General features: G+C 35.2%; 1 protein-coding gene across 3 annotated transcripts in view; it reads right to left on the bottom strand.

The window, feature by feature from the left end:
* The window catches only part of eml3 (EMAP like 3), a 265,243-nt gene that overhangs the window by 63,584 nt on the left and 189,166 nt on the right, over positions 1 to 12,493 (bottom strand). For 2 of the 3 annotated variants that reach the window (XM_039769278.1, XM_039769280.1), the window contains one exon: positions 3,393 to 3,422. The exons of the other annotated variant lie outside the window; for it this stretch is intronic. In XM_039769278.1, the coding sequence (XP_039625212.1) occupies positions 3,393 to 3,422 (30 nt within the window). The remainder of the gene's footprint in view (positions 1 to 3,392; positions 3,423 to 12,493) is intronic. 3 annotated transcript variants of the gene reach the window in all.

Below are 12,493 nucleotides of genomic sequence, written 5' to 3'. Positions count from 1 at the left end.
ATGTTTTTCAAGTAAATAGCTAAAGTACTATAAAGTTTAATGGAGACAGACAGTTCTCAACAGGAATATTAACTTTCTTTTTTTTTTTACTGTCTGCTCCAACAGTGAAATTTATCTTAAGAAAAGTAATGCAACAATTAGATTCCCCTACATAGCTGTCAACTGCTGTAATATTTAACTAATTTATACAATAGAAACATTAAAATAAGGCTAATCCATAATGATGAATGGCAAAACATTTTTAATTAATCACAACAGTGCTTTCTTTTTAATATGGATGTAGTTTTATACTTTTTCAAAATAAAGCTTTAAAGTACTGTATTACAAAAATGCAACTGGTTAAGTCTGCAGTTCCCAGTAGATCTTCTTGGTAGAAAGGAGTTATGTTAGGCTTAATTTACACAGTTGATGGTCCAAGCACCACTACTGGCTCAATGTGTAACTATGATTGAGTGACCCAACTGGCTAATTACCGAATTTTAATTAGACTGAACTGCTGATTTTGACACGATTGATTATTCCATCCTGTTAAACCATCTTAAATCAATAGGATTCTCTGGTACTTTCCTAAACTGAAACAAGATTATGTGAATTTCCCCTTGGGATTAATAATGTATCTATCTATCTATCTATCTATCTATAGAGCAGTAAGAAGTTTCACGTTAAATTAAAAATCATAAATAATTGACAATAGAATAGCAAAAGGTGACATCCTTGGTCAACTGATTTTCTCTCTTTAGATGTTTCCTCTTGGGAACATTTTTAGAAAATATACTGTAGATATTTATTGTTATACAGATGTATGTAGCAGGAAAACCTACAGATCTTCATATAACAAACAATCTCCGTGTTTATCTGTTATAATTAAATGTATGTCTGCTAATATTTTAAATGTCAATAAAGGAAAGACAGAAATGATTATTACAGCCCCAGGGAATGAGGGGGAAGCTGAAATCAAGGCTTAGTAGTTTACTAAAGTAAATCACAGGTTAGGCATCTTGGTATAATCCTGGAATGTGACCTGAATTTTAAAACTCACATCCAATATGTCAGCAAAACATCTTTTTTACATTTGAGGAACATTGCTAAAGTTAGACCTTCTTTATCAAAAAAAGATGCTGAGAAGTTGATGCATGCTTAAATTACAAATTGTTGTAATTACTGCAGTTCTTAAATATTAAATTAAAGATTTTTAAAAATGCTACAGCTAGAACACTTATGAAAACAAAAAAAATCAGATCATAATACACCATATTTGTGTGAAATTTATTGGCTACCTGTATCTTTTAGAACAGGTTTTAAAATTCCTTGAAATAGTTTACAAAGCCCTTAATGGCCTAGTACCTTCATTCATCACTGATCTTTTAACTATTTACTCTCCCCCTCATTCCCTAAGATCATTCAATTCTGAGGTTCTTCACATACCCAGCATTAACAAGAAACATAGTGTGGAGGCAAGCATTTAATCATTAAACTCCAAAACTAGGAAATACATTACCTGTAACAATTAGAGAAGCTGATTCATTTCATTGTTTTAAAAAAAACTATTAAAGACACATTGTTTTATCCTGGATTTTTAGTTATATTTTCTTCTATTACTTATTTATTTCATTATTTCAGTCTCCCTTAGTTTATTTGATATACATGTCTTGTAACTGTATCTCTATTTGCCTACTGTACATGCTGCTGTTTTATTTCTTTTCAATATTTTTTTTATATGTAAAGCACTTTGAGCTGCATTTAATGTATGAAATGTGCTACATAAAGTTTTTAGATTGATTGATAAAGGAATAACAAATCTAAATTTCTGACACAAGATAGGTATCACTGTGGCATCATTTCAGTCAGCAGCATTCTTCATGGGGATAACAGTAAGTATATCCAGTATTAAAGACCAGAGGCACCAATGAGAAACATCTAAAAGTAGAGTTTCAGGATACACTTGACATTGTATAAATGGGTTTGTTAAGTAAAGTTACATAATGACCACCAGGTGGCAGTACCTGCATGTAACAATTTAACACAAACCCACATATGGAATTGGTTAGGAAAGGAAAAATGTCATTAATAAGGCAACAGTCATAATATTCAGATTATAGAGTTTTACAAATATTCAGTTTATAAAGCACAATCAATATATTCTTCTTTCTTATATTTTTTATTTCCTCCATATTTATTCATCAAGAAATAAATATGCTACTATTATGTTTATAATATTTTAGATAGACTCAAAGTTATTTTTAAGGCAATGATTTATAAAAGAACACTAAATATGCTATTGGAAATATTTTAGAATTTTATAATTTGCCCCTCATTGTAATATTGCAAAGTTCTCAATTACTTAATTTTTTTAATGTTTGTCAATTGTACTGTGAATGAACAAGTTTGTATTTAAAATAAACACCTACTATGCACTCAGGTAGACAATTATTGCAAACAGATTATATATGTCATAAATACCACACGTCAGTTCATCCAGTTGCATGCTCACAATGTCCCAAACGTGTATTTTTACTGAAATATTGTTAAATAAGACACATCTGGAAAACACCCTAGTGAACTATCTCAGCTCATAATTCACTTGAAATGTATATATGTGACACAAATAATGTGAGATTGTTTTCATGGGCTGTTGTTTGCTGTTGTCTAGTGTTGGTCACCATATACAGTACTTGTATCAGAAACATTTTTTGTTTGTGCTGCATGAAAACATAACATTAACATTTTTTCACAACCATTACTATAAACTACATAGAGTGAGTAACATTAAAAGATATCATTTTTTGAATAGATTGTTCCTTTAAATGTTTCACAATAGCACATCGAGGAAGCAATGGAATTTTAACAGTCAAATCATATCACACTAAATCTTTTAATATTTCAGGATAGAGTACAGCTGGATTATGAATTTGAAGAACTAAAGTTATTTATGTATAGAAAAATGAAACACAATGAAAGACACCACAAAGCTGAGATTGACTGCTGATATTTTTCAAGAAAAAATATTTTAGAGGCACTGAAAACAAAACTTTGCTATTGGTTTTATAAATAAACTGTTAGAATTTCTTCCATACTAAGGCAGTAAAATTTAATGATTTTCTTTACAAAGACACTGACATCCTTCTGTTTTCATTCCGTACTTGCGCAGCAACAGGTGCTTTAACTATTTATTACCAGAATGCCTTATGTGAGCCATGACCTCTTCTTGGAAATACAGTATCTAAAATGAATCTCACGTGCAGTAAAATGTCTTATTAAGTTGTACATTCAGCACATGTCAAATTGTTGAGGAATTATATTTCCTCCCATTAAAGATAATATATCATATTTGAATAAATTAATAGTTTCCATTAAAACAAATCATTAATCTTACAAAGAAAAAACACCCTTACCTTGATTTAATCGCCTGGACACAAATGAGCCTGAAATGACATAATTTTTATCTATAGAGATTATATTATTTTAGAGATTATCCTTAGTATATACATTCTGGGCAAATTTAAACTCTTAAGATATAAGTGTAATTCTGTTTTTATTTTTAGTGGTCACACACTGACAAAGCCAGGATGCTAATACATCTGTAAGGGCATCCTACTATTCAGTGTGCATTTCTCTTTTACTTCTGCAGTTCTCAACTCATAAATCTATCAGAATAAAAGGACAAATGGGATTTGAAATTTAGCAGAAAAATAAAATGTCCGTTAAGCTAGTGACAATATGTGGTAGATTGTTTTTATTAGTTAGTAATGTATGTGAAAGGTCAAATTTATTTTAATGCATATTGCCGACATTTTTTTAATTGCTTGTATTTTCTATTTGTTTATCAATATATTTTATACACTTATTTTATTTACATCATTCCTCAAGTGTTCCTGTATTTATTAAACATCTTAGGGTTGTTATTAGCAACATTCTTCAGTAGCTTTTGATACTTGTCCTCACTTTTAATTGTTGAATTCACAGTTTTATTTGCCTTCCAGATATTTTTTGGCAATTTTCTTTGCTACTGTAATGGTTTTGTTATCTATATATTAATTACTTACTAATCCACTTAAGTGATCTATTAGGTGTACCACATTTATTCAGTGCATTTTGCTTCAATTTGCCTATTGTATACTGTATCTAGAGATTTTTTCCTCATTATTTAATACTCTACTAAATTTTTTACTTATTTCAATTAATTATAACTGTGAAATTCCGATGTATCATGCTTTTTTGTGTTTTAAGTGTATACTAGGGATGATAAAGTAGCTCCCATTTAAATACAGTTTTATTTTCACTTTGATGTCCGGAATTATAGTCCTGAATGGTGTACATTTCTTAATAATGATAATAATACATTTTATTTATATAGCGCCTTTCCCATGCTCAAGGCACTTCACAGAGTTTAAGATAGAAGGGCAGGGTATACAGTATATAGCATTGTACAAACCAGATGAATAAATAAAGAAGATTAAGACAGTGAATTCAGAGAAAAAGCCTAACAGACAACATAATTGATGGTCTAGCACACACACATACAGGTTACATGAGCAGCTTGACAGAGAGGTAAACTGAGAGAAGGGTAATAAAGTCAGGAATGTCATGTCTGACAGTGTCAAATGCTGCACTGAGGTCTAATAGAATTAATATGGTTGTTTGTCCAGAGTCTGCTGCCATAAGCAAATCATTGGTTACCCGTAGCAGGGCTGTTTCACAGCTGTGCTGCGCCCTAAAACCAGACTGAAAGGGTTCCATCAAATTATTAGAGGTTATGTAATTCGTGAGTTGTGAAGCTACAACACACTCAAGAACTTTTGACAGAAAAGGTAAGTGGGAAATTGGCTGAAAGTTGTTAAGATTGTCAGCATCAAGACCAGACTTTTTTAACATTGGGGTTATAGAAGTGATTTTAAAAGTGACTGGCACAAAGCCTGTGTCAAGAGATCAGTTTATTATTTTTGTAGTAGTCTTGGATTATGGCATGAAAGAAGGATTTATGAAGTGTGGTGGGGATGGGGTCCAGTACACAAGTAGTCGACCTCCTCTTACAAAGCAGGTCATTAAAAAAAGCAGATGTGACTGGTGAGAACTTAGAGAAGGAGATGGATGGAGTGGGAAAACAGGGAGAGATATAAACAGATGATGTATTTATGTTAGTTGAATTATTTAGATCTTTAATTTTGTTACAGAAAAAGTGGTGGAATTCCTCACAGACTTCAGTATAAGAGGTAGAGTGGGCCAGATGCGGGTTTGATTAGTTTATTAACTACAGAGAACAAAACCCTTGGGTTATCGTGGCCACTTTTTATTATTCTGCCATAATGGGTGTTCTTGGCAGCAGTTAGTGCTTCTCTGTAAGCTCTCTGGTGGTCAGAGAAAGCCTGGATGTGCACGGTGAGGTCAGTCTTACGTGACATTCTCTCAAGGCGTCGGCCAGCTGCTTTCATAGATCGCAATTCTGAATTATACCAAGGAGCTGAACGTTTAAAGGAAACCTCCTTATGTTTTAAAGGAGCGGTTTTATCCAGCACTGACCTGACTCCGCCCATATGGAGTGCTTTATTGCAATGCAGGGTAACAGGTTCCTTATCAAGTTTGCCAATGTTAATCCTGGGGTGAAAAAATACCAACATGTTTGCCAAATGCATTTTCCCAGGAAGATTGCTTCTACACGTCCAACAAGTATGCATTGCAAAGTTTTTACTATTACAATTTTTTGAAGGGAAACTGTTATTTTCCTTTTTAAATTAAATATCAAGATAACTATTAAAAATGTAGGGAACTGAGTATTTCTCAACAGCCTCTAGCTATGTGTTTTACATGAATAGAATCTGAGTGCAACTTCTTTACATAGTTGTAAAGCTTAACAAATGTGAAGCCCAGCTTTAAACCACGACCATTCTCTACATGACCCTGTATGTCTTTGACTGAATTTTAATAATCTTGAAGAGCTCCACAGAAGTATTACCCAGCTACAGACACATGACTTTACTTGGTATCATCCTACTCTTGCACTTTCTGGAGAAGTTAATTGACTGGATCCTGGTTACTTTAACTCTCATTGGGAATAATATGCTACTTTATCTAAAATGGCTGAAAAACTCTCTTTTACTGTCTTTTGGAAAGATATTAGTACTGACTTTCTCTTATATGTTACATTTCCAAGCAGTAAATAATAGCAAGTTAGACAAAGGTCTTCTTTGTTGGTTACCTTGTCAAGTGAGGAAACAGATTATTGTGTGCAATAATAATAGACCACAGAGTACAATACCAACAAATACAGTATTTCCAGTATAAACCTATCTAATCACCTGACTCTAAACCTATGGTAACCTGGCTGGACTGTATTCAGCAGTTTTGAGTAGATTTGGAAAGTGCTTTCATTGTGATTTTCCTTATCTATTTACCATGATAAATGTATCAATTAAAATACCTGTGCTTATATTTCTAATGCAACAAATTTGGAAGGGATAAACAGGAAATACTTCAAGATTGAAAATAAGGCTCTGTCGTCTAACTGGACATTACTCTACAGATATTTGTGTTATTTCTTAGGTAAGCTGACATATCCACGTGAATTTTCCAACTACCTATGAGAACCACAACCTTCTCACCTACACTGCCTTTCTCTCTCTCAATGGAGGGTGTTTTTCTCCACTCAGTGTGGCTCCAGCTAGTTTAGTGCTGCATTACATTTAAACTGGGAAGTCAGAATTTCTGAATTTCCCTAGTCAGAAGTTTCAACTGGAATGCCCTTATAAATCAAATTTCCTACTAAGAAATGTGAGGCTGGTCTGTCAAACCAGAGTTTGTTCGACTTCAGATCATGACATCAATCCAAAATGGTGAAGTACACTACAAACTTTAGTGAAAGCTTTAGTATCATTTATTAGCACTTCAATTTGTATCTCAATAAATCAGTCGTACACACAGTGCTGTCCAACCTTTATCTGTGCCAATGCTGCAATGGTGTTTGGATGCTCAAAATACCACGTAATGCATTGTTATCAAATGATATTTATTTTGAAAAAGCAAACACAGCATAAGTTTTCCGGAAGGTATCCATATTTGTTTCACTAATGTTTTACTTTAATGTGGTCAACTCAGGTATGATGTAATTTCCAGCTCCAACATATGACCTCTGAGGTAAATGGAACACAGCATAAGACTTTTACTTCTCTATGATAAAATGACTTTAAAACCCCCAATGAGATTTCTGCATATCAGTCCACAGAATAACTACCGAGGCAGTCTACAGCTCACTCTGATGGGCCCCTAGTATTTCTCAACCCCTAAACCCTAAATATTCTCAAACAGCCAAGTCTAAAAGGCAGCTCCCCAGTTGCACATTCTAAAGGGGTTATACAATTCCACTCATCCTCATAAGGGCCGGGTTATACTTCACGCTCAGAACGCGTACGCATCATGGCTGCTATGCGTTCCCAGCATTCATTTGATGCGTCCTGTGAGCATGTCCTCAGAAATTATCGTGACGCGTTGCAGTACCAGCAAAAAATCGGGGGTCGTAGTGTGATCAAGCCGGAACGTGACATCAGAGTTTCTGTTTACTGTCTACATGTGACAGCAAGCTGCTTTGCAGATCCTACAGGATCGATGTGCATGCTTCAATATTTGATGAACAGTTCGATGTGGTGAAGCAAAACGCCAACATACAAATGAATTTGTGGTGTTTTATACTCAAGTGTCTCATATTCCCCAACGTAGTGACACAATACATTTTAAAGGTCTCTTTTTTTTTTTTGCACCTTCACAAGAGAATCAGAATGTACGGCAGTGTATTTGACCCACAGAGACAAAAAATAGGACACAGTGAAAAGGTGTACTTTGTGTTTAAAGTGGAAATTTCCACTTTAATCTTCTAGTTTATTTCATCATTAAAGTAGCCCATCGTAAACATTATCTTTAAACCGACCCAGTTATTAATTGCTATGTGCTTCTAGGGCTTCCTCCTGAACTGACAGCACCGGCAAGCAGCAATTGCCACACAGAACACATTCAATTTATGATATTCCAGCCTTCTGCACAGTTAGAATCCTTAGGTTTAAACTTGATATCACTTTCATGATGAAACGTGTTAAAGCATGTATTTTACATTTTACAGATAAGTCGTTAACTTCAATTAAATAATGAATACTGTTAATAATTATGAGTGTGGGGGCGGTACAGTTGCGGAGTGGTAGTGCTACTGCCTAGCAGGGAGTCGTGTCCCTGGTGTTCCCTGCCTGGAGTTTGCATGTTTTCATAGTGGTTTTCCACAGTGTGCTCCGGTTTCCTTCCAAAGACATGAAGGTTTGGGGATTTGGTGATGCTAAAATGACGCTAGTGTGTGTGTGTGGTCACCTTTCAATGAGCTGAAGCCCCGTCCAGGGATTGATACACCACTTGTGTAGCAGTAGCATCCACTTGAGCATGCATCGTGTCACGTGAAGTATAAACCCACCCTAAGGGACCACATACAGCGTGCTAGTGGCTGGGTAGAGGCGGTCTGCTTTCTAGAATACTGGAGAAATATTGCCATCTTACAACCCCAGTACTGCTGTTTCTCTCTGGATTCCATAGATGTTACTTTCCAGGACAACCTCAACAACAGAGTATTTTTGCTACCTGCCAGTCCTGTCAACCTAGTGACTCTCCATCTCTCTCTCTCTCTCTCTCTCTCTCATTCTCTATCTTTCTTGAATGGAAGATGTGCATAGGATTCTACACTATGATACCCCACAACAATGCACCCCGTCACAAAAGAACAAACTGTAAGTGATAAAAACATTGAAAAGAGAATAAATACAATAACATTAACTTTCTGAAATAAAGGACAAATATTAAAAATATATACAGTATATATTAGGTATACCTTATATAAGGTATGATCACAACCCATGTTTCCAAAAAGATCCAAAGCATGAAGATGAGTCTTAAGCCAAAGAAATGTTAAGACTTGTCACTGTGAGACCTGGATCTTTAGCAACATTAGAGGATCAGAATTTCATTGTATCTAGTGGGTCTGAGCATCTTTTGGTCCACAGAGTGAAAAATGATGGAGAACTACATCTGGTTCTGATTTGGAACCTCTAGGTAGAAATACAACCCCAAATCAGAAAAAGTTGGGATGGAATGGAAAATGCAAAAAAAAAAAAAAAAAAAAAAAACGCAGTGATTGTTAAATTTACTTTGACTTTACTGTAGACAGTGAACCCAAGACATTTCATGTTTTGTCTGGTCAACTTTATATTATTTGTTAATATATATTAATTCCTGCACTTTCAGACTGCAACACAAAAATAATCGGTACGGGGCAAATTAGGGCCAGTAATAAGGTAAGCAATTAAATGAGATGATGTTTTGGTGCAAAAGCAGTATCCATGAAAGGCTGAGTTTTTGAGGAGCAAATATGGGCAGAGGATCTCCAGTTTGTCAACAAATGCATAAGAAAATAACTGAGATGTTTAAAAACAATGTTCCTCAAAGAAAGATTTAAAGGGATTTGCATATTTCGCCCTCTACAGTGCAAAATGTTTTTACACAATTCAAGGAATCTGGAGGAATTTCACTTCGTAAAGGACAAGGGCACAAGCCAAAGTTAAACACCGTCATTCAATCTGATATAAGCACATGGACAAGGGACGATTACTTCGGCAAACCTTTGTCAAGCACTACATTACCAAGTTATAGTCACAAATACCACGTAAAACTTTACTGTACAAATAAGAGTCCTCATGTTAATCATGACTAGTCTAACCGTCGAGTACTTTGCGTTCAGAGGCATCTGGGATGGACCATCACACAGTGGAAACGTGTATTGGGATCTGACAAATCTGTATTCCAAGTCTTTTTTGGAAGAAATGGACGCTGTGCGGTCTTGGCCAAAGATGAAAAGTACCATAAAGAATTTTATCAGCAATAAGTCCAAAATCCAAAGTCTATCATGGTATGGGGTTGTGTTAGTGGCCTTGGTAAAGGTAATTTATACTTCTGTGATGGCAGCAGTAATGCAGAAAAGTACACTGAGATTTTAGAGCAATATATGCTGCCTTCAGACGAAATCTTTTCTAGGGACATCCATGCATTTTTTAACAAGACAATGCAAAACCACATTCTGCTTACATTACATTATAAATACATTATACATTATAAAGACATGGCTACGGAAGAAGTGGGTATGGGTATTGGCCTGACATGCCTGCTGGCCTGACCTGTCCCCAAGACATTTACATTTATTTGCATGGCAGACACTTTTATCCAAAGCAACTTACAAAAGAGGTAACATAATTGAGTAACATTATCCTCGGGCCCGTTTGCTCACCAAGTGTAGTAGAACATGTAACAAAAGTTGATTGCCACAAATGAAAAGATGTAATAACTAATAAATTTACATTAATAGACTAACAAATGATGAAGCAATTAAACTTAATGTAACAACAAATCAACCAATAATATGAAAGATCACAGGGTAATTTTTTTAATCAATTAGACATATATTTACAGAATAGATGGGTCTTTAATTACTTCTTAAAGACATTGAGGCAGTCAGCAGTTTGGATGAAGGTGGGTAGCTCATTCCATTAACTAGGAACTACACAGTAAAAGAGTCTGGACTAAGACTTGATACCACGCAGAGGTGCTATCATGAGAAGCTGTTCCCTGGTAGATCTGACTGGGTGAGAAGCAGCATTGCACTTCACTAGCGTCTCCATATACACAGGTGCTAACCCTTGACTACTCTTTAGGCAAGCATCGGGGATTTGAACTTAATGTGTGCTACTACAGGGAGCCAATGTAGCGACCTGAAGAGAGGAGTGACATGTGCCTACCTCGGCAGGTTAAATATAAGATGGGCCATTGCATTCTGGACCATCTACAGTGGCTTGATAGCACATACTGGTACTCCTGTCAGAAGTGAGTTGCAGTCCAAACAGAGAATCTGTGGGAAATTTTGAAGTGAAAATTCCAACAATGACAACCCCATAATGTTGCACACCTTAAGATATGTTTGCAGGAAGAATGAGACAAAATAACACCTTAAACTCTTCATCACTTGCTATCCTCAGTGCCGAAACATCTTTTACATAATGTGAGAAAAAATGGCAACATTACAAAGTGGTCCCAATATTACGGTCACAACTTTTTTCAGAATGTGTTGCAAGCCTGAAATGCAGGAATTGATGTATATTAACAAATGAAATGAAGCTGACCAGACAAAATATGAAATATCCTGGGTTCGCTCTGTCTGCTATGAAATAAAAGTCCAAGTAAATTTAAGATTTTTTTACTTGCAATTTCCTTACATTCCCAAATTTTTCTGATTTGGGGTTGTATAAATTTCACCTTAAGTCTGGACATTCAAATTTAGAGCAGCAGTTATAAGAAAGATCTGGCAAGAGGAAGATGCGCCTAGATCAAGAGTGATAGTGGGAAAGCTATTCTCAGTATCATTTATAGAGAGACAACATTTTAACTTTCTCCATATTTCACATATTTAGGAAGTAAAGCGGAAATTTGTGGATAATGTTCACTCTTTAGTCTCAAGAGCTGATTAGGTTTTGGGTGAATTCCAACTATTCATCCTGAAACTTTGAAAGTTCAAAGTTTTTTTAAACCAATTCCAACAGCCAAACCACTGCTTAGAAGCTCAAAAAATTTGGCACAAGCATTTAGGACTTTGAAACAGTGGCTGTTTGTAAAGTGGGGTGCCGTGATTTCCCCCACCCCCAAATATTTTAAAACTCTACTTAAATTAATTAGGTATGTGAAATAAACATGAAATAAATGTGTTTATTTGCACAATGTGCCTGGGGTCAGTAAATCAACATCCATCAAAAATTGGTTCTGGTGAGTATTTATTTAATTTCTGTGTGATAAAAAAAAAACTGTGTGAATACCTATATTTCTGGAGTAAAGGACACCAGCCAAATGGGACTCTATGTAAGTCTTTGATCTTTAGGCAAGCAGGTAATCTGAGGCTGCCCTTTAATTGGTTGCTTTCAGATTTTTCGCAGCTCTGTGCACTCCAGACTCCCACATTTATTAGCAGAGAATTAGTATTGTTTTAAAATTTTTTAATCTAATGTGATTGGACAATCATCGACACATTATGTCATGTTGACGTTAATGGTGCACAGTTCACATCCACCTCGTAACTACAGATAAGCAAGCACTACTTGGCAACTTAAAAAGGAACTTCTGAAATCAAAGAAAATGTGGTTATTTCTTTAATGAAACACTACTTCATAAATCGTTCACTTGAAGAAAAAAATGAACATAAAGGATCTTAGACTGGGCTGACCTGACTTAAAAATTCAACAGCAGGCAAGTGATCGAGGACAAGCTTACATACTGACTTTTTGCAGCTCTTGTTATGACAAACGAAGTTGGCTAACTGGGTGTGGTGTAAGTAATGCATTTGTCTGCTTTCCCTGCTTGCTGTTTCAAAGAGTTGGTACCAAAGTGTTGTGGACAACAACAGAGTTAAGAGATCTAAAACATCTTTCTGAAA

The sequence above is a fragment of the Polypterus senegalus genome, chromosome 11 (genome assembly GCF_016835505.1).
Source record: "Polypterus senegalus isolate Bchr_013 chromosome 11, ASM1683550v1, whole genome shotgun sequence".
Classification (NCBI taxonomy): Eukaryota; Metazoa; Chordata; class Cladistia; order Polypteriformes; family Polypteridae; genus Polypterus; species Polypterus senegalus.
This window is presented reverse-complemented; position numbering and strand designations above follow the sequence as displayed.